The sequence below is a fragment of the Staurois parvus genome, unplaced genomic scaffold (genome assembly GCF_062004578.1).
Source record: "Staurois parvus isolate SC_StPar_1 unplaced genomic scaffold, SC_StPar_1.0 ptg000630l, whole genome shotgun sequence".
Taxonomy (NCBI): domain Eukaryota; kingdom Metazoa; phylum Chordata; class Amphibia; order Anura; family Ranidae; genus Staurois; species Staurois parvus.
Window position 1 is genome coordinate 430,365 of NW_028318426.1, and position 24,029 is coordinate 454,393.

The window sequence follows — 24,029 nt, forward strand, 5'->3', positions numbered from 1 at the left end:
GGGTGGCTTGGTGAGTTGTTTGGTTTTTTTTTTCTCCTCTTTTCCTTCCTATTATAATATATGATTTATCTTTTTGTTTTGTTACATCAATTGTCATTATACATTATAATGTTTTTAAATTTGTAATAAAGTTGATTGTTTTTATTTCATGGTATAGTGGTATTCCTTGTTGCACATCCAAAATCCCTTTATCATTAGTTTTTCTCTGCTCTCGTAGCTGGGGTGTGCAGACAGTTGTGCATATTGTACAGTTGATATCTACAGTTAGATGTACCAAAGCCATATAATGAAGAAGTGAACTGCAAAATGCCACGTATTAATTACCATTGTCTGCCATGTTTGCATTTCTCCAACATACCTGTTAGCACATGAATACATTCTGCATTGTCCACCTTCCAAATCCTCACTGTACAATCAAGTGATGAGCTGGCAAAAATGGTGCCATCTGGAGAAAAGCAGCATGACTTGACAGGCCCTACAAAAAGAACATGTTCTATGTGACAATGGAAATTGTGAAGAAATAGAAATTCCTGTTTTATTACCCCCATGGACCAACAAAAAAAAAGTATAAGGTAGATCGGACCTCAATTCATAGACATTTTCTTTTTTTTTTGTCATTTTCTTGCTACTCTACAATTACAGTATGTATAAACATGATTGTCATAAAATGTTAACTCAGACTAGTATACCTGTTATCTACAAGTCCAGAATCTGATCGGAAACTGATGTGCTGCAGGCTTGACACCAACTGAAAGGGCAGCCCATAAACAAGCCAGGCCTAAGATTGGCACCCAAATTGAAAAGCAATTGCTAATCAGAAATGTCCAAGTGTAGTAAAAAAGTGTTCTCATTGTAACTATTTATATAAAGAAATCAACCCCCCCCCCACTTCTCCCTGCAAAAAAAAGGTTTAAAGTGTGCTGGGAAAAATAAAGGCAGGATTTTTGCTTGTTTTGCAATCTATAAATGGTAGGAGTACTAAAGTAGCACAGGGAGAGTATATGCAAACACTTTTGCTTGGAGGCAAAACACAAACATTGATACATACAGAACAGTGCTTTGTTGTCTGAAATATATACAGAAATATATACAGATGTATGTGTGTGTGTGAATAGTACCCTCCTAGATAGGTGTTAGGTTCATTTAGTTTGGACTCACTGTAGCCAGTTGAGCTGTGCTTAATTATTTTGGTTTGTTCTGTGTTTTACCGACTGCAACTTCACCCTGTCTGTCTGAAAAAGGTTTGGAAGATAGTGGGCTGGGAGAGTCAAATCAACAGCTGCGTATTTGTGCAGCTCTGGCCAATCCCTATGGAGAGTGTGCCCAGATAGTGGCTGGAAGAGTGTATAAATACTCTAATAACTGGAACAAGGGGTCTTGTCCTAAGAGGAAGAGATCACAGCCTGGGGGCTGTTTGCCTCTTGTGCAAGCCTGCCATGTGTTTGCTGCTCAACAAGGTCTCAGCTAGGCTAGCTGAGGGGCCTATTCTACTGAAAATTGCTGGAGCAGACTGGGTGACTTTTCGTTTGGGGATCTGGGCTAGTATTACTAGAAAAGTATCTGGAAGATATTGGAAGGAGGCAACCAATTATCCAAGGCCATTAGTGAGTACAGGATGATGTGAGCAATCCTTGAGACTGTGTCAGGGATCACCGCGATGCACGAGTCTGCACATGCGTAGGTGTCCGACAAGACATGCAGGCAGGCGGGCACTAGGACCCAGGCGCGCCTGTCAGTGCCGGGCGGGCTATTTAAACCAGCCCTGCACAGACACAAGTTGCTGTTTGGTCTTATTGTCCTGTTCCTGTATTCTGATCCTGTGAAGCTTCCTGTTGCCGACCTCTGCATTTGATCCTGACCCTGCTGATTGTCTCCTGCTTGACCCCTGGCTTGACCCGACCATCCTTCTGCCTGATCCTCTAGTTACTGAACCCGGCTCGTGACCCTGACCATTCTCTGCCTGCTCCTCTGGTACCTCGCTGCCCGCACGTTGCTGACCTGGCCTGCCTGACTACTCCTTACGCTACCCTGACAATCCATCCATCCATCCCACATGGATCTATCGCTGTTACCAGGCCTGCCAGCCTCTTCACGTCAGGCTCTATTTTCCACACACCCCTGACGGTGCTCTCTACCACTGCCGGACGTACTCGGGGGTCGCGACCTGGTCTTAGTCTGCTCCAAATCCATCCCCACCATCAGGGGCCCTGGTGAATAAGCAGATTGGGACTTAGACCCCGCCCCCTGAGGAACCCCGCGCTGTGGGTTGCTGGAGACTCCGCCAGACGGTGCATGACAGACTGTGTGCTACTGTGCTAGAGTCAGTTTTGTTCAAAGAGGACATTGCATCTGGTGTCCTGAAAAGCTCAGTTCATTAATTGTTGGTGCAAGGACTCTGCTCAGATCTTAAGAGGAAGATTGGTGTCCTCAAGGTGCTGCTAAAAGTTACTAGTTCAAGTTTTGCAATAAAGCATCAAAAAAGCATACCCCTAGACTGTTAATTGAGCCAACAGAGTAACTGTGACCATGGGTCTGGCCGTGGAATAATTACGGGAAAATACCCTAGGGAGCTTAAAAACGTGGACTCCTGTGGAAGTGAGCACTACATACAGTTGCAAGAAAAAGTATGTGAACCCCTTGGGATTACGTGGAGTTTTGCATAATTTGGGCATAAAATGTGCTCTGAACGTCATCTAAGTCACAACAATAGAAGAACACAGTCTGCTGAACATAATACTACACGAACATTAGATGTTGCCATGGTTTAATTGCACATAACATGTAAACATTTACAGTGCAGGGAGGAAAAAGTATGTGAACCTTTGGACATAATAACTGGTTGACCCTCCTTTGGCAGCAATAACCTCAACCAAACGTTTCCTGTAGTTGCAGATCAGACGTGCACAACGATCTGGAGTAATTTTGGACCACTCCTCTTCACAGAACTGTTTCAGTGTAGCAATATTCTTGGGATGTCTGGCGTGAATCGCTCTCTTAAGGTCATGCCACAGCATTTCAATCGGGTTGAGGTCAGGACTCTGACTGGGCCACTCCAGAAGGCGTATTCTGTGCTGTTGCAGCCATTGTTTTGTTGAATTACTTGTATGCTTTGGGTCATTGTCCTGTTGCATCACCCATCCTCTGCGGAGCTTCAGTTGGCGGACAGATGGTCGTACGTTTTCCTGCAAAATGTCTTGATAAACTCTGGAATTCATTTTCCCATCAATGACAACAATCCGTCCAGGCCCTGAGGCAGCAAAGCAGCCCCAAACCATGATGCTCCCTCCGCCATGTTTTACAGTGGGGATGAGGTTTTGATGTTGGTGTGTTGTGCCTTTTTTTCTCCACACATAGTGTTGTGTGTTCTTCCCAAACAACTCAATCTTGGTTTCATCTGTCCACAGTATATTTTGCCAGTAGTGCTGTCGAACATCTAGGTGCTCTTTTGCAAACTTCAAACGTGCTGCAATATTCTTTTTGGACAGCAATGCCTTCCTCCATGGTGTCCTCCCATGTACTCCATTCTTGTTTAATGTTTTCCTTATTGTAGATGTGTCAACAAAAAATGTTAGCATGTGCCAGAGATTTCTGTAGGTCTTTAGCTGACACTCTGGGATTCTTCTTTACGTCATGCAGCATTCTGCGCTGTGCTCTTGCAGTCATTTTTACAGGACAACCACGCCTAGGGAGAGTAGCAACAGTGCTAAACTTTCTCCATTTGTAGACAGTCTGTCTTACCGTGGACACATGAACATCAAGGCTTTTGGAGATACTTTTGTAACCCTTTCTATCTTCATGCAAGTCAACAATTCTTGATCGTAGGTCTTCTGAGAGCTCTTTTCTGCGAGGCATGGTTCACATCAGACAGTGCTTCTTGAAACCAGTAAACCCAAAACAGGTGTGTGTTTTTAAGGTCAGGACAGCTGTCAGCAACACATCCAATATCATCACACTGATTGGAGTCAAGGTTGGCTCACTCCTGGCTCCAATTAGCTCTGGGAGAAGTCGTTAAGCTAAGGCCTCACATACTTTTTCCTCCCCGCACTGTGAATGTTTACATGGTATGTGCAATTAAACCATGGCAACTAATGTTTGTGTAGTGTTATGTTCAGCAGACTGTGTTCTTCTATTGTTGTGACTTAGATGACGTTCAGAGCACATTTTATTCCCAATTCATGCAAAACTCCATGTAATCCCAAGGGGTTCACATACTTTTTCTTGCAACTGTATATATGAAAATGTTGTTGTAGATGGGTGTGCTGTGACTGCATGTGCCTCTTTCCTTTCACTTTCCTCTCCCCATCTTCATTGTGCTGCAGCAGCTGCCTTTCAACCTTAGCGTCCCTGCCGTGTGAGCATAGCAGGCACTGTGTAAATGCCCCTCCTGGCAGTGGACTTGAGCCAATCAGAGAGCAGGAGAGTTTGAGTCATATCTTCTGTGAAGTACTGTAGATATTGTCAGTGACCAGAGCTCATTAAAGGTAAACAGAAAAAGATCTGTAGTGTGCCAAATGAAAACCCCCAGGTTGTACTGAGATCACAGGGATGGAAGTTACTGTATATGCTATGATCACATCATCACCATGGACTCCATCGGAGAAGATATCAAATTGTGATGTTTTAAACACTAAGTGCTGTAGGCAAACAGCAAATGAGGTAGATATTCACAGTCCTTGCCTTGGGACTCCACAAACGTCTGCAGTATCTGTTTCAAGGTTCCATTGAACTGTTTGAACAAGCTGTTCAATTGTGGATGGTAAGGGCTAACCATGATATGCATAGATTCCACCAGAATTGATCTGCCAGACGTCCTACACATGTGCCCCAGTAAATCACCCGCCACATTGTACCTGGAGGGAAGTTAGTGACATGGCTTAAGGATTCCAGTGGCATAGTCTACAACTGCCAGGATATACAGTAACTTTTGCCTGAAGTGCTTGGGGTTGATAATGGTCCAATAATATCCATCACCACCCTTCCTAAAAACCAAAGGCAAAGTAAATTGCCCAAAGCAACTTGTTCAAATCTTCTAAATTTAGTTTAACCACTTGCCTACCAGCCTGATTCTCACATTTCCCTCATATATGTAATAATATATTTCTACGCAGAGGCTCTATAGAATAAAATGGTGGGTGTTGCAATTGTTTTTACACAGTATTTATGTAGTGATTTTTCAAACACAAATGTTTTGGAAAAAATACATTTTAATGCATTTTAGTGAACACAAACCTAATAAAACCAAAATTTTGCATAATAGAAAAGATGATGGTATGCCGAGTAAATAGATACCAAACATGTCAAGCTTTAAAATTGTGCACACCTGCAGAATAGCGACAAACTACGGTACATTGTTACCTCTTTTTTTTTTTTAATCAACTTTATTGCTATCTCAAGGGATGAACAACATCCCTTGTGATAATATGGGTCTTGACAGGTCCTCTTTATGGAGAGATCTGGGTTCTATTAGACCCCAGATTTCTCCTCTGGCCTCCAAAGCATCTGATAAAAGTGAGATTGATTTGATAAGGTGGCTCGTTGCCCATGTGGCGTGATGTCACTGGCTTGGCTCATGCCGCACGGGCCACAAGGAAGGCCGGCGGCCATCTTTGTTTCTGTTTATACTGCCAGATGTGAGTGCATTATGTTTTACAGTATTTTTTCCAATTCCAATAAAACATTACAGCACTATTAGGCACTCTTTCTCTGGCTCGTTTATTGATGAGCTGTTTAAGGTGGATTCCTGATTTTCCCACTGCCATACTGGTCCATTTACTCCTTTACCCTGGACACCTGGAGAGTAACAGCCGGATGATCAACTGATGTGCAGACATGTGCCAGATGATCCCCGAGGTTACCTTTTAGGATACAGATGACCAGGAGTGATATAATTTACTCGAATGTGCTTATAATTGCGCTTTCTTGTTAGTGCAATATATACTCGTTTTTCCATCCACTGGAGTCACAGGATTCACCCTTTTATATATATTGAACACTTTTACCTATGTATATAGATCTGTGTCAGTATTGCACTTTATGCGTCATATTCAAACACTGATATCACTAACACCCTAGCGCTCCACAGTGCACATTTTTTTATCTTATCTATTATTGTTTTATTTATCATTTTATTTATCACTTGATTAGCGCTGCATTTTATGATTATGAACGTTTTATGAGGATTGGAGGTTTGACCGTTTATGCTTGCAGCTTACCTTTTTACCTAGCACTCGTTTAACCAATTATTACCTTAAAAAACAGCCACCGGCTGAACACTTTGATACCCAGATTAATCACTTCAACTCGAGGAAGTCATTGGACATCCTACGGTCAGAAAGTGGTTAAAGGAGATATAAGCCTTAAGCCGGCCATACATGGCTTGAATCTCTGCAGGTTAAGCAGGGTAGGCTATGGGTAGACTGATTGTACCCAAGTTGATTGTTGTATGACTTGGGTATAATCAGAATGTCAGTTTTTACATGCAACTATTGCTAGCAGCTCGGTGGGAGGGATTCACCCATCAACGCTGACTGTTGATGGGAGAATCAAGCAATTTTCTTTCCTGCTCTGGACTGGACTTTCTGATGGTGACAACCGTTGACAGTGCCTATGCAATGGCCAATGATACTGCCATATATAGCTTTAGCCAGGAACATGTGACAGAATGATAATGCAGGTGATCAGTAGAAGGAGGTTATCACCCCATAACATGAAGTGGCAAAGCAGGTTCTTCATGGCAGGGTCACTAAGTAATATTTAAATTTTAACAAATTAAAATGGCAAACAAAAGTGCAAGGTACTTAGTAAGCCATGTCCACAGAGCCATGTAATCGTAAGAGTTTGTAGCAAATGTGCAGGATGGAGAAACTGAATTAGGAGCAGTTACACTTGATCCTGCAGCTGCAGCCATTTGTACAATTATTCCTAGTGCCCTGTGGGAGGGCACCCACAGGCCAGAACAATAACAGCAAAAAATAGAGCACATGGATCTTAAGCAATAAATTAGGGTAACATTTGTTTATTAAAAGAAAAGTGACAGCTCACACATTTCCACTGATATCACACTTCAGGCAAAAAGGGAACAGTCCAGTTGCAGTAGCAGTCCATATGCCATGGCCAGTGGTGGGACTGTGAAGTTATTCTTGCTGTTGTCATTACTATATACCATGAGCTACTTCATTGATCTGCACGATAGCAATGTCCACAGTCCCTTGGCTGTACCTCTGGGAAGATGGGGGGCAGACAATGTCAGGGTGGAGAGCTGGGGAGCAAAGTGATGCATTTGAGGACAAAACCTTGTTTTCAAGCCTGGAGTTTGGCAGGGGTGCTACAGTATACATAGTGATCAAAAGCAGGAAAGGTGGATGGGAAACTGCAGGCTAACAGCTGCTATAAAATCTGCAATTAAAAAAAAAACACTTAAAAATGGGGGTTCCTATTGTTTGTAGTTTTATTGATTGTAGTTGATCCAATAGAAATAAAACATTTTACATACTAATATTTCATTCATAAAATTATTGATACCAAAAGTGGCCAAAGGCCAGCTATAAAGAGAATCTATGTACTGGAAACAGTAATTGATTCAATAAAAAAAGTAGTAAAGTAGCAACTGTGGCTAAAGTGTACATATGTAAGTGGTAATGTCTGAATTAATATAATGGATGTCTGTTTCTTAATGGTTGAACCTCAGAAAAAATTTAATTCATAGCATATATAAAAGAGTTATGGGATCCTTACTTAAGCCTATAGGTGATAATGTGTATAGTGTGTAGATCCATTAAGTTTCCTGCTGGTCAAGCTTATGGAATCTCTTAGTAGTCATGATTTGGGAAGAAATGAATTCTATGGCGAACACTTTGTGGATTTTTGGTGTTTTGTAGCAAAGTGGTAGGGCATGCTATGGTCTAAGCTTCAACTCCCAATCAATCTCCTGTGTTCGCCAATTCAAACATGTAGGGTTCTTATGGTGCAGCCAACATACTGTAGATTACATGAGCAGGTTATGCAATGAACAATATAAATGAATCAGTGCCTTGCAGTACAATTATTCCTAGTGATAAAATATAAAATCATATGCTGTGTGCTACTATAGAGACATCACATACATTCCAACTATACAAAAAAACAAAATTAAATGAACATGCATATATCATATGCATTTATATCAAACAATATATCTTGCAAAATCAACACCATTTACTGTGACAAAAAAAGTCCCAAGTGTTCATATATTCTCATTGATATCCTTCTTGTCCAATAATTCAACCGTGTCATCTATCACTTTCTCATTCTGTGTTAATAATTCTCCTTTTTTATAGTCACCACGTGCAGATAACCCTTCACCAGCAATGGTATGCTCTCACCTTTTTATTACATCTCACAAGTAGGTCTAATGCATTTGCCCCTTGTAGTGGGGTCCCCTATACCACAGATTTGATGGCTTCCTCCAATCCACTAATGCTTTTTAATCCATCTCCATCCTTAGCAATCCTTGGATGGATATTGGTAATACACTCAGAATAAAGAAGGAAATATAGTGCTTTCTGAATAAAAAACACCATTTATTACTTAAAAATAGAATACACTCAACTTTTTTGGTGCACAGGATCTCTGTGCTACAGGTCTTAAAAGGGATCTGTCTGATATACAAGGCAAAACCGAATCAGTGTGATATACTAACAGAGCTATGCCAGCTGCAACTGTTATAAAGACACACATGAGAGCTGTGGATATAGGTGAGGAGTTGGGCGCACAGGTGAGAATTGGTGAGAATTGTGGATGGAGGGAAGACACAGAGGTGAGAGCTGAAGATAAAGGAAGGAGGTGCAAAGGTAAGGGCTGTGAATGGAGAGGATGTGCAGAGATGACATCTGTGAATGTAGATGAGAGAGCTGTACAGAGGTGAAAGTTGTAGATATAGGCGGGTAGAAAGGTGAGAGATATGGAGGGGGGCTGGGTGTAGAGTTAAAAGTTGTGGACAGGGAGGGAGACGTGTTAAGGTGAGAGCGGTGTATAGATGATGGCTGGGTGCAGAGGTCAGCTGTAGGTGGGGGGGGGGGGTACAGAGGTAATCTTTGGACAGGGGTCTTGGAGGTGACCTGTGGAAAGAAGGGGGGTGCAGAGGTGACTTGTGGAAGGGGGGGTGCAGAGGTGACCTGTGGACAGAGAGGTGATTTGTTGATTTGGGGGCGGTGCAGAAGTAGGCTGTAAAAGAGGAAAGGTGAATGTTTGATAGTTAATTTGGGAAGGTTACTTGAGGGAAAGGTGATGTAACAGCGTATACCCAGAGACTGACGCAGTCCTCCATTTTCTTAAGAACCATCTTGGCAAAGGGGTTAACCATCCTGACAAACATATTTCCCCCTCATTCTCCCCCTCCCTTTCTGAGAGTCACAGCGACATTTGGCCAGTGTGTATGTGTGTTAGGAGTGTCACAGGAGGGCAGGGCCCAGCAGGGGGCTAGGAGCTATAATGTCCCCAAGGGAGCTGGGGCCTAGCTTTCCGAAGAACCAGTAAAATGTAACCCCTCGTATAAGATAAGGCAAGCTTTCCCTGGAGTTCAAGACATTCCAAGGAAGGCGGGACCAGCTAACACTTTTAAAAATCCATTTTTCCCCTGTGTCTCATATCTTGGAATATGGGAGACTTACATAAAAACCAGACATATCGTCAGATTGGCTAAGAGAAGACAAACAATTTGATAGGTCACTCGCCTTGTCTCGAATACATAGGAAAGCTGACAAATAGATTTTGTGAACCGTTCAGTGTATAATTTCATAATTCATATCTAATCAATCCTCAGACATGTCTGCATAATAATCTACCCGCAAGTGGAATGTCACTTGTGCATAGGAAAAGTTATGAGCCAAAATATGAACTACACAGGATTTTGTCTCTAGTTTAGGTCCACGCCCAGACCTCCACGCCCTAAACGGGGTATTGGTCCTTGACTTCAGAGACACCCCCTGCTGGGGAACTACAAATTAGGCTTTCAGGCCTAAGAAAAGTGTGGACGACTTCTCCCATTTTTAACATCAGTACCACCTGGGGAGACCCATGCCCTTTCGCTCTGAAACTTGGATCTGCTAACCCAGGACTTTGGCAAGTACCTTAACCCTTTCACCTCTCTCTGCTGTGCTGTTAGTCTCTGTATATTTATATATATATCTTAGTTACATTTTTTTCTGTAAATATTTTTATTGTACCCATTTGACCTTTTAGTAATAAATCTTTCCTTCTGAAAGTGTTGAACTGTTTCTATAGCGCTCTATTGCAATTTATGAATTCCTGCCTCTAAAGAGAACGCTACTGTGTTTGTTTAACCCTCTGTATAACCATGTTATACAGACAATTACCTGAACCATTATAGTGTTATAACTGATATCGCCGAGTTTCCTCTTTCTCTGTACAAAAAGGAGGTGGTGGCAGTTTAAAGGGTTAATTGCATAATTAACCTGACCCAGTAACAATCGCTCAGGCTGTCGGTACATTGATTGTGGTCCAATTAGCTGGAAAATCATTGTGCAGGGTGCAGCTGGGTGTGGCATTGTTCCGCACGTAACATCGCGGTTTTAGATCGGCTAGTCCTTCAGTCATGAGTTTGGTGAGAAGGGCTGGGGTCTGACGCCGCGATCGTGACAGGTGATTTTTGCTTGGGTATGAGGAGGGAAATTTTACTGGAGGACAGCATAATTTTAAAATCATTTATGTGGTATTTATCTCAAAAGTAGTCAATTCACTAAAAAAATGATTTCACAAATGTGTCAAATATTTGTGTTTTACAATATTTAGCACTTTTTGAATTAGTTATGTTGTTTTATCACATTTTTTAACACTGCACCACAGGCAGAATTGATCTGTGAATGAAATATTGTGAATTAATACATGTATTAATACATTGTTAGTGTGCCTTCAATCAGCTAATGATCTCCCTCTGGTGCAGTGTTACAATTTATTTACATTCCTGAGCTAAAGGCATAACATTTCACACTGAGGGCCAGTTTACCCCAGAATATAGGGCAGGAAACCTGCATTCTGTGTGTGTTTCTTGTGCTGCTTTCTAAATACATTGCAGTTGCAATCTGAAGGAGGTGTCAATGTAAACGTAATGACACCCCAAATGCAGGTCAAAAACACAGTGCTCTTGCCTTCACCGGATTGCATGGTACAGTAGTACCATGTAATTGGGTTGCTCTGTGTTTTTTTCTGCGGTCTGGTGCTATTTCAGCCCATTCAAATGAGTGGCCTGAAATTGCACTGCACTGGGATCACGTGTATCACACAGGAACGTACCTAAGTGTGAACCAGTCCTAATATATTGCTTTTATTTTGCTTACTGGCCAGAACAGAGTTCCCCTCATTGTTGTGTTGTACATTCCTGAACCATGAGACAAATAATGAATGTTTTTTTTAGTGAATTTACTTTATTATTTATCTCAAATTTCTATGCTATTTTCCTCAAATTCAATATTTTACTTTGATGAATTGATTCTCTTACTATAGCATGTGATATTTAATAAAAAACAACAAATATCACATGTGATAATCTTTAGTGAATTAACTCTAAATGTATCGAATTTGCGGCAATTTACTTTTGATGAACTGACTTGTCTATTATCGCATGAGATACTTTTATTACTGTTAGTGAATAGACCCTACAGGGTGCAGCGTTCAGGATTTTGCAACATTCCTTGTTCATTACACACTCAGAAACATTATGCTCTGTATGCTGTACTAAATGTTACTATGTTTCACCATTGCTAATGGAACATGATAAAAATATATCTCTTGCTGATGCCTAATGTAAAAATCATTGTATCCATGGCATGACTTTTGGCCCAGCAGAAAATAGGCTTGCACTTGATGCAGATGAATTATTGATCTAAGATACTTCACTTGTGACCAGTTTAGCTGCAGTGTTGAGAGAACCCAAGCATTTTGGTGATTTGAGCCCCGGTTCACATTGATACGATGCGAGAAACACAGCGATTGCTGTGTTTCCCACATCGCATAGCAATCACACCGTGTTCTGTGATCTGCTGCTGGTGTCAATGGAATGTTAACAACACCCCAAAATTAGGTCGCAAGTGCAGTGTGGTTGCTTGAACCGTGTCACATGGATATAAACACCCATGCGATCTAGTTCCAGTGTGATAAAAAAAGCTGCCTTTTTGACGCGGATGTGGTGCCATTTGAGCAATCCAAAATTAATAGGCTCAAATCGCACCTCACAGAATCAAATAAGAATTGCGGATGTGGTGCAATTCACTTGTGGTTCACAATGTGAACCTAGGCTTAGTAGCCTGAACTTTTTACACACATCCCTCTCAAACTCAGTAAATGCTATATAAGCTTCTTTCTCCTCAGATTACAATTTGCTTCCCTGATATATTTAAGGGACCACACCAAGTTTTTATTTTTAAATTATATGTAGGATTTCTAAGTCTATCAAATCTGACCTCTGGTGCTAGTCCTCTTTGCTATTGTTGGAGTTTGGTAGAATCAATGTCTTAAAAATTGATACTTTACCTAAATTGGTCGACCATTTCAAACTGCTCCCATTTATCTCCAGCGATCTTTGGAGCATTCTTACAGAAATTACAATACATAACCAATAAGTTTGCAATGTACACCCATCTTTCCAGAATTGCATTTTTGGTTCTATGGGGATTCTGTGATGCATTTTTTTATTGTTTTCTGGGCTCTGTGTAGGTCTATGAGTCCCATTGGGAGATGTAGCTGCTATATGTTATTAATGGGGTGGTTGATTATGGATTATTCAATTGTGGTGGATTGGTAATGTCTTGATTTATGTATCCTAAATCTATACTGTATAATGACAAATATGTATTATTTGTTCTACAAGATCCTTTGGCTGTATTGACTGCTGGTGCTGGAGCAATGTATTGTCTGTGTACTGTTGTCATAGTTTGTGACTTCTATTTGCATGTTTTTATTGCTTGGAAAGATAATCAAAAAATTAAAGCCAATTCCCAGCTAACACTTTTTAAGCAGTTACAACATTCATTTTTATTTTGTTTTGGGATAAAAGTTTTAAATAAAGAAACAAAAGCTGGTCATTATAAGTACTGCTGTCAGTGTTAAATGGTTTTGGCTCAACCCTCTGCTACATCTGCAGGACAGCTTGTTCTGTTAAAGGAACAACAGACTTGTCCAGATGAAAATACAAGAATGAAAGCCTAAAAAGGAAACTGAATGCAGACACCATATCTAAGAATTGGTAAGGTGCAATATAAAAATGTTTTCTTTTGGGCTTAATACTGCTTTAAGGTCAGTATACAATATTGCAGGATCCAAAATAGTAATCCTTCCAAAAAGTATTTTTTATTGATATTGAAGGCCTAAGAGAGACGACTTGTAAGACCAGTCATCCCCAGGGGCCATAGCATGTGGATGAGACAACACATGGTCTCAGATATACGTACAGTATATTATAATTAGCAGCTCTGCATTATACTGTGCCCTCCACATGCAGACCTAGATTAGACAAAAGAATGCAATGTGAGTTGAAGGAAGGATGCACATAAGTAGTGAGGATACGTTAGCCTAACAATGAATACATGTTATCCTAGGCTTCATGTACACGATCAGCTCCTAAACTTGAGTTTAGGAACTTTTGGCATTTTTTTGCCAAAGCTCCTAAACTCAATTCCATAAAAGCCTATGTGTCCATGTACACATAGGCTTTTAGCAGAGTTTAGGAGCTGCCACGTTTAGGTGAGGTCAAACCTCTCTCTCCTGAACGCAAAAGAATCACGTTCAGGATAGAAACCTTTTGACAGTGGGAAAACACAAAACCGTGGCAGAAACACGGTACTGCAGTTGCCGCGGTCTTGCTGCGTTTTGCATTTTTTCATGGCTGGCGGTCAGAGTAGGCTTGTGTACATGAAGCCTAGCAATGAATGAGTGGGGTTGTCAGTGGGTTTTCCATTATACCATGCAGGAAACAGTAGTGTGGCAAGTGGGTGTTTTTATGTCTGCCAACCATAGGGAATCCTTTTTCTATCAAATAGAGGCAGTCGCCTATGCGTGGACAGTACCAAAAGTTCAAAGGTGTGGGTAAAATAGCAACAGTCTAGTGAAGGAGACCTTGGCTAACATTGTAAGATCTGTTCTGTAGCCATTGAACATAAATACCATATTGTAAACAGTAGGAATTCTTGGAATGTCAGTAATGTGAAAGCATAGGCATATGAAGGACAAAAGGATTAAATAGGTGTTGAGAAGGGTTAAAGAGTCTCTGGTAACAAACCTATTAAAAATAAAAAAGGAAAAGAAAAACTCTGAACTACAGCAACTGTTTCAAATTTCAAATGTTTTAAATTGTAAATGCTCTGAAAAGGAGAAACAGTAAATGTTCCAAAAAAGGAAAAACAGGTAAGGTGTTCACTGATGACATACTTACTTTGGGCAGATGAACAAGCAAGAATAATGGATTTTCCAGATACTAGAAAAGTCTATGTAAATTTCCTCCTGTTGTGCCTAATAAAGTTATGTGTCTAGTTGAGACTTACAAATGTATTGCAACATATTGGCCCGGAGAGGGGGAGGGGGTTGTGGGGTAGTTTTCCAGGCATCCCTGGTATCAAGGCCTGGTAAAATGGGAGTAACCCAGTAACTGGACATGAGGAAGCTGATGTGTTACCAGCAGGTTTGACAAATCACCCAGTGATTTAAAGGTGACTGACTTCATCTTTTTATGCAGTCATCTGGAATGGGTATCCTCAGATACATTTTATCTGGTGTTCACGTAGCAGATCTAGCAATGGTTTCAGTGATTTATACAGAAAAAGGGTCCTTCTGGATAAATCAGGAGGTAGTTGAATCTAAGTACAGTTAAATAAGAACTTATTTGAATTCCTTGAAGCTTTCATGCTGGCTTCCTTTACCCCATAATAGTGGACCTGTCATAATATCCCTCGGTTGCCTTAGATCTGCCCTTTTTGGTCCAAGAGAATGGTTAGTCCAATCAATTCACAATGGGTCACCTTTTGGGCACTTTAATAGCTGGTTAAAAATTAATTGGAGCATAGAGGCCCTTTCTGGGGTGTCAGGAATGCCAAGAACAAAAATATGTTTTCTTCTCATGTGATTTTTTTCCTAATCATCTACCAAATCAAGGATTTGGCTGGCGTGGGGAGAGACCGCTGGTACATGATCATCAAGTCTAGCAAGAATATGTTCTCTAGACCTCTGAACCTTTCCACCCTGTTAGTGATCTGCAAAATGTCCTGTTTAACTGCCTTAAATCCAGTGTATGAGACTCCACTGTCCTGAAAACATGCTCTTTCAGATCTTATTTTGTCGGCAGTGACCTGATGTAGGAGTGCAGGTCTGTGTTGATGTCTGTGTTTTTTCATGTGGGAAAAAGTTGCTCTTTTTCTAGTAAGTCTGCTGGTGGTGAGGCAGTGGAAACATTCACAGTCAGTCTCTAAGGTAGGGATGAATTTCTGCATGAAGCAGCTGTGTTGGTTTCACCCTCCTTGTTGGTACAAGCTGTGAATGTTTCTGGCTTTGGACACAACTAGAACTTGGGGTTACTCTTGTTACCCATCATAAGGTGTTAAAATACCTGAATAGGTAAGATAGAAGCCAGAGGTAGGTAGCCCAGAGGAAAAGCAGGACATGGGGCTCCTTACCCCACCATAGACGAGTCATGTCCCATCTCTGATTATTTATTTGAAGTGCTTCTTTAAGGTACGATAAAGTGTTAGCTCTATGTCTATATTCTGTGTGCAGAAAATGGATGTAGCACCCTCCTAGTTACACTAGGTGGAGCTAGATCCCTAATGGTTGAATAGGAGCTGAACAGCAGCTCTGGTGCAATATCCAGAGGGGTCAAATTCAGGTCAGGGCTGAGGGACTCTGCAGGCCAGCCCCTCTGGAATTTTCCACCCGCTCTGAGGCTTTCAGGGGGAGGGCCTTGGAAGCAGTGAGTGGATCTGAGGAGTGGTTGGCTGCACTTTTGGGAGACCTCAGCCAATCTACAACAGGAGGTTTGGCAAGGGGCTGGACTTCCTTTAAAGGTGTTAGTTTGCTCAGTAGGGGGAGTTGGAGTGTGGTGGTGGGAGAGGAGTGTGAGTCAGGAAGATGTGAGGCTGGAGGAAGAAGGCTACCAGGAGGCCTGCTGGGATGGGGCCTGCCAGAGAGGAGAAGAAAACCCTTAGGACGCACTGGCCCCCTGAGAGAGGACCACCTCTGTGGCAAGGAAGGAGCAGCCCAGCTGATAGGCCTGGTAGCAGCAGCCATTCCACAAGCTGTACAGAAGAGTATCTGAGTGAGTACACCTACACCCCCTGGGCAGATTGGGGAAGGATCACTCTGGTGAGCAACCAGATTAGCCCTCTGTGCACCTTATTTAAGGGAACAGAAGTCAGGTCCCCTGCTCAGAAGGAAAACCTCCAGATTGCTGGGCTCCTCTCCATTGCTCTACAGCCTGGGGTAATATAAATGGAGCTTTTATGGAGCTTTTCTATAAGAGAGAAAAGCTGTGATTAGTTCAGGAAGTTGTCCTCAGATTTCAGTTCCCTTGGGCATCCTGTACACCCCTAAACCCTATCTAGGTTTAATCTCAATAAAACAACAAAACCAAAGCTCAAGGCCTGATTTCTGTCTGTGGTTGAAAGCTGTGTGGAAGATGCTAATTGCCTGACTGTGCATGACTATAGGGGGACCCAAATTCAGACAGCAATCCCTAAGGGGGTAGTGCTACAAGTATATATAATGAAAGAGTTGGCATTTTAAAAAAAATTATTATGCTGAGGTTTCGGCGTCAGTGGGGCTTGCACTTTTTTGGCACAGTATTTAAACAAAAGTTTGTAGATATAAGGTATATGGCATATGTGTGCTGTGCATACAGTGAGTACGTTTAGGCTCTGTTAAGGTCTTTCATAATCCTAGTAATGCCCTTGATTTGTATGTATTTTTGTTAGCTCATTTACTAACATGCAGGCTGGTCACTTGCTAAAAAAGTGGTTGCATGCAATGTATCAATTAATGTGCTTATTAGCCCTGTTTCACACGGGCTTCTACTTGTATAAGAGCACTGTGAACAGCAAGCTTTGGCAAAGCATTTCCAGAGCTTTCAGCAAGCTTGTTTAAGCTTTTAAAGCACCATTCAGCTCCAGATTGTAAATGCTGAACACAGATCCTAATGGGAGTGCTGACTGTCACTTTTAATAAGCTGCTAGCAGGCTCCAGCACTTCTTCACACTTGTTAAAAGCCTGCTGAAGTCTGCTAGCAGATTCCTTAAAGTGGCAATCAACACTCCCATTAGGATCTGTGTTCAGCATTTACAAACTAGACTTAAATGATACTTTAAAAGCTTGCTAAGAGCTCTACAAATGCTTTGTCAAAGCTTGCTGTTCACAATGCTCCTATACAAGCTGAAGCCCAGGTGAAACAGGCCTTACTGTTGTTCTGTCACATAGACTAGAATGGTCTTCATTCATTTGATATTTTAGGACCAAACTGACAACAACATGATCTAAACACCTGTCATTTAAAAAAAATTTGAACGTTTCTGAAGCTGGCAGAAGGTGACAATATATACTTTTTTTTTTTTCAGAGGAACTTGGTCCCCTGCTATCAAACAAAGCTCATCAAGCTGAAGTTTCACTTCACATATTTTCAGTGCTTCAACTACCTTCACATAGAATATATGAGTATATATTAACAGGCTGAGTAACCCAATAGATTCTTATATTTCTTTGTAAATCTAGTAGCAATTTCTCTACCGCCACTGTAACCAATGTCAAGTGAGAAATCCTACAAATAGTGAGATATGTGATGGCTGTGAGCAGGGTTTTTTTCTCTCAGAGAATAGGTGCAACAACTCCCCTTTCTGTGCCACCCCTTGTCTACACCTATACCCACCTCTGAGCACCATTCCTTGGTTCCACCCCCTACCCACCTCCCGGTACTGTCCCTTTGAAAGCATACAGAAGCAAGCATAGTTTTTTGTGGTGCTATATAAATTTTATTTAATTTGTAAATGATAACCAGATAAGCAGTATAATTGATCCCCTACAGCAAGGGTGTCAAACTGGCAGCCCTCCAGCTGTTGCCAAACTACAACCCCAATGAGGCATTGCAAGATTGACAGTTACAAGCATGACTCCCAAGGCAGAAGCATGATGGAACTTGTAGTTTCACAACAGCTGGAGGGCTGCCAGTTTGACATCCCTGCCCTACAGCAACAATAAATTCCCCAGTAACAATGGATCACCCATCGCAGAAAATCCCCCCTAGCCACAGAAGACCCCGCCTAGCAACAAAAGACCCTCCCTTCCCAAACAGCAACCCCACAGCCAGCATCAATGGATGCTTAAGCAGTGAGCAACAATAGACCCTTCCCTCAACAGCAGCTCCCTTCCAGGAACAATTCACTCCCCAGCAAAATAAGACCCACCCCAGCAACAACAGAATACACAGCCAGCATGCCAGCATCAATGGGCCCTTCAGCAGCGAGCAACAATAGATCCCTCCCAGGAACAATTGACCTCTCAGCAAAATAAGACCCACCACAGCAACAGTAGCCCTCCACAGCAGCATTAGATACCTCCCGCAGAAAAAGATTCCTCCAGCAACAAAAGATCTCTGTGCAGCCAGCATCAATAGACCTTGCAGCACACTCCAGCCCCCCTTGCCATTACCTACATTCAGTGGTGGGGGTGCCGGAACTGCATTACCCCTTGTTGCCGCTGAAAAAAAGCCCTGACTGTAAGAATTTTGATCTAGAGAATGCAGTTCTTACTGCTCAGGTTTGGAAAGGTAATAACCACCAGCATCTGAAATAATTTTTGGTTAAATTTTTGATTACCTGTATGTCCTGTTACTTTTTGCTTTAGCAATCCATTCTTTGCTTCCCAAACATGTATCCTGGTGTCATCTGAACATGTGAGGATAAGCTGGCAGTCTGGAGACACAGCACAAGAATTCACCTGAAACAAACAACAGAAATGATGCATTATTTTCAACTATAATAGAAGAAGACAATATCACGAAAATAAATATATACACCTTCCTCCAAAGAAACAGAAGCATACAGGATATCAGCACAATTATATGAATGAAAATGTAAAAAGTCAGGAAAAACTTAGGCAATCGCCAGAGAAGCTGGTGCCAAGCACTTAAAAAATAGATTTAATCTATGCCTAGCCTAGTGAACATTTTAGCTGCTGCTCAACCAGAATCAACCACACTGTTACTGTCCAGTTGTATGAGTTTTTCAGATTATCTACTATGAAACATTCCAACAGTTTAATTCGAAGCATATAAAGGCTTATTCAGGGGCGGACTGACCATTTGGAAACTCGGGCACTGCCCGAGGGCCCGGGGTCAGTAGGGGTCCCCATGAGATGCCCCTGGTACCTTCTTCATAGGCTTTTTTGAGTTTGGGCAAGGACACAGGGGCCCCATGATCCCCTATTGCCCGGGGCCCCATGGGTTATCAGTCCACCCCTGGGCTTATTACATCACTCTCACTAAGATCAAACTCCGACAGGACACCTCTGCTTGTGCAGATGACCTTATATTTTTTATTTCCCCTATTTTATTTGTGTCCCCCTCAAGGAGGGAGAGTCCAGATTGCTGAGCCTACTGTGGGGCAGTCTGGCAGATCAGATCCACTCCAATGGTGTGACTTCATCTGTGGGAGGACCAAGCGGCAAAGGGGGCATCCCAAACAGCAAGGTCATCACTTTGCTTTCTACATCAGAAGACCAGGTGAGAGGGTTCCTAATACTTACTATGCCATTACATGTCACAGGCTGTTGTTGTTGCTGGTTGTTCAAGTTCAGGATTTCTTACAGTACAGTACTTTCTGTGCCCCTGGTAAGCAGGAATTCTGAGTACATTCCACTACAAGCTTTTTCTATCCAAGGAAGGAAAAGAAATGTTTTACAAATTCAGTTCTGCACGTAAAGGGACATAATGCTGCTAAATTCAGTCCACCCCTTTCCAGTTTAAACACTTTCTGTCCTTAAAGTGACCAAAAAAGTTTGTCACCATTTATTAAAAGGGGGACTCTGCTATTTCACTATCTTTTGGGAAGTGCCACTTTCCACACAAAGGGACTATACATCCCCTGTGCACCAACATAAGGGCCCCATCAAGCAAGCAGAAGAGTCATTCCTATATCTTACAGTGAGGAACAGAAGTATTTGAACACCCTGAGATTTTGCAAGTTCTTCCACTTATAAATAATGGAGGGGTCTGAAATTCACATTGTAGGTGCATTCCCACTCTGAGAGACAGAATTAAAAAAAAAAACAAATTCAGGAAATCACATTGTATGATTTGTTAAGAATTTATTTGTCTTGCACTGCTGAACATAAGTATTTGAACACCTGAGAAAATCAGTGTTAATATTTGGTACAGAAGCCTTGGTTTGCAATTACAGAGGTCAAACGTTTCCTGTAGTTCTTGACCAGGTTTGCACACACTGCAACAGGGATTTTGGCCCACTCCTCCACACAGATCTCCTCTAGATCTGTCAGGTTTCGGGGCTGTCGCTGAGCAACACGGAGTTTCAGCTCCCTCCAAAGATGTTCTATTGGATTTAGGTCTGGAGACTGGCTACGCCACTCCAGAACCTTGATATGCTTCTTACGGAGCCACTCCTTGGTTATCCTGGCTGTGTACTTTGGGTCGTTGTCATATTGGAAGACCCAGCCACGACCCATCTTCAATGCTCTGACTGAGGGAAGGAGGTTGTTGCTCAAAATCTGACAATAAATGGCCCCATTCATCCTCTCCCTAATACAGTGCAGTCGTCCTGTCCCCTTCACAGAAAAGCACCCCCAAAGCATGATGTTACCACCCCCATGCTTCACAGTAGGGATGGTATTCTTGGGATGCAACTCATCCTTTTTCCTCCAAACACGACGAGTGAAGTTTAGACCAAAAAGTTCTACTTTGGTCTCATCTGACCACATGACTTTCTCCCATGCCTGCTTTGGATCATCCAGATGGTCATTGGCAAACTTCAGCAGGGCCTGGACATGTGATGACTTGAGCAGGGCAACCTTCCGTGCAATGCATGATTTGAAACCATGACGGCGTAGTGTTCTACCGACAGTGATCTTTGAAACTGTGGCCGCAGCTCTCTTCATGTCATTGACCAGCTCCTCCCTTGTAGTTCTGGGCTGATTCCTCACCTTTCTTATCATCAGTGATACCCCACGAGGTGAGATCTTGCATGGAGCCCCAGTCCGAGGGAGACTGACAGTCGTCTTTAGCCTCTTCCATTTTCTAACAATTGCTCCAACAGTTAATCTATTTTCACCAAGCTGCTTGGCAATTGCCCCGTAGCCCTTTCCAGCCTTGTGGAGGTCCACAATTTTGTCTCTGGTGTCTTTTGACAGCTCTATGGTCTTGCCCATGGTAGTAGTTGTCGTCTGACTGACTGTGGGGTGGACAGGTGTCTTTAAAGAGCTCAGACAGGTGCTACTAAGTTAGATTAATGAGTGGAGTAGAGGTGGCCTTTTTAAAGGCACAGTAACAGGTCTTTGAGAGCCAGAGTTCTTGCTGTTTCTTAGGTGTCACAAGTTAGCCTGCAGCCTCTTGTTTGTTTGTCTTACCTCCTTGCTGTTCTTTCACATGTGTGTTTCTCTGTGCTCACCTATGGGCGTCGTCTGCTATTCCCTGGGTTTTATGTGCTTCCCTTTCATCACTTCCTGGCCCGCCTCCTAGCTGGCCTGTCTATTTAAGACATGCTCAGTCTGTCTCACTTTGCCTTAGCAATGTTTGTTGTCTGAGCTCCCCTGTGGTTCTCTGAGAATCCGTTCTGGTATATCTGTGTACTGACCCCGGCTTATCCCTGACATTCCTCCTATATTGTCTATCCGTGTACCGACCTCGGCTTCGTTCCTGACATTGCCTGTCTTCCGCCTGTCCTGACTAGCCTACTGGATCTTCTGAGTCTACTCCCATCGTACTCTGCTCCTGCTGGCAGTCTCTTCTACCTCAGCTGGGTGTACCTAGGGCCGCGACCTGGTCCCAGCCTGCTGCAAGTCCATCCCCACCATCAGGGGCTCTGGTGAACAAGCTTGGGGCTTAGACTCCGCGCCCTGGGGAACCCCAAGCTGTGGATTAAGAGCTCACTATCACAGGTGCTGACATTAGGTGTTCAAATACTTATGTTCAGCAGTGCAAGACAAATAAATTCTTTAAAAATCATACAATGTGATTTCCTGAATTGTTTTTTAAAATTCTGTCTCTCAGAGTGGGAATGCACCTACAATGTGAATTTCAGACCCCTCCATGATTTCTAAGTGGGAGAACTTGCAAAATCGCAGGGTGTTCAAATACTTCTGTTCCTCACTGTATGTTTAGTTTTTAATGCAATATTTCTTATCCTCTTCATCAGTGAGTAAAACCCTGACTCTGGTTACTGGGAGTCCATCAGTGAGCTAGCCTAATATCTCTTTCTCTTTTCTTCTCTGCTCACTTGGGAGAGGAACCTCTCAGTAAGAGTCCTGCAGGACAGTTAGGTCTACTTAAAGTGGTATTGGACAGTGTTGTATTGTTTATTCCAATATGTAGTTGCTTTTGTGTACAACAGACATTGACCTTTCTGTGATTATACTCTTGCTAATCTGACTTCAATATACCGTATTTTCCGGCGTATAAGACGACTTTTTACCCCTTGAAAATCTTCTCTAAAGTTGGGGGTTGTCTTATTCGCCGGTATACGGCATGCTGACACTTTTTAGGGGGACGGCGCGGTGCCGCCGCCTCCCCCCTTCCAAGGGACACTAAGTACAGGGGTGGGCAGGGGCTGCTGTCTCTTACCTGGCTCCGGTCCCACGACGATCTGGTCCAGGAAGCGCGGCTGCTCCTTCATTCGGTTCGGCCACTGGATGTTCGCACGACTGCTCGGCTCCGCCTCCCCACCGGTGATTGGCCGCCAGAACTGTAGCTCAGGAAAGGCACACAGGTGGCCAATCACCGGCGAGGAGGCGGAGCCGAGCGGCCCCGCAAAAATCGAGTGAAGGAGCGGCCGGTAAGTGTGCCGTCCAGAGGTGCTGCTGCAACAACATATGCTGGCTGCAGCAGCACCATACTAGAACAGGGGTCAGCAAGTGTAATTGGTGTCAGTGGGAGGAATAGTGCCCCATCATTGGTATCACTGATACCAATGATGGGGCATTATTCCTCCCACTGACACCAACGATGGGGCACTATTCCTCCCCCCCCACTGACACCAATGATGGGGCACTATTCCTCCCCCCCACTGACACCAACGATGGGGCACTATTCCTCCCCCCCACTGACAACAACAATGGGGCACTATTTCATCCCCCACTGACACCAATGATGGGGCACTATTCCACCCCCCACTGACCCCAATGTTGGGACACTATTCCTCCCACTGACACCAATGTTGGGACACTATTCCTCCCACTGATACCAATGTTGGGACACTATTCCTCCCACTGACACCAAAGATGGGGCACTGTTCCTCCCACTGATACTAATGATGGGGCACTATTCCTGCCACTGATACCAATGATGGGGCATGATTCCTCCCACTGACACCAATGATGGGGCACGATTCCTCCCACTGACAGCAAAGATGGGGCACTATTCCCCTCACTGATAGTAATGATGGGGCACTATTCCTGCCACTGACACCAATGATGGGGCATGATTCCTCCCACTGACACCAATGATGGGATGCTATTCCTCCCACTGACACCAATGATGGGGCACGATTCGTCGCTCTGACACCAATGATGGGGCACTATTCCTCCCACTGATACCAATGATGGGGCACTATTCCTCCCACTGATACCAATGATGGGGCACTATTCCTCCCACTAATACCAATGATGGGGCACTATTCCTCCCACTGATATCAATGACGGGGCACTATTCCTCCCACTGACACCAATGATGGGGCACTATTCCTCCCACTGACACCAATGATGGGGCACGATTCTTCCCACTGACACCAATGATGGGGCACAATTCTTCCCACTGACACCAATGATGGGGCACGATTCTT

General features: G+C 43.0%; 1 protein-coding gene across 1 annotated transcript in view; it reads right to left on the reverse strand.

Annotated features, from left to right (window-relative positions):
* Positions 1-24,029, reverse strand: part of WDR38 (WD repeat domain 38) — a 182,282-nt gene that overhangs the window by 150,813 nt on the left and 7,440 nt on the right. The window contains exons 2-3 of the mRNA XM_089693386.1: positions 18,840-18,960; positions 359-475 (exon numbers count right to left, since the gene is read on the reverse strand). Coding sequence (XP_089549512.1) covers positions 359-475; positions 18,840-18,960 — 238 coding nt within the window. The remainder of the gene's footprint in view (positions 1-358; positions 476-18,839; positions 18,961-24,029) is intronic.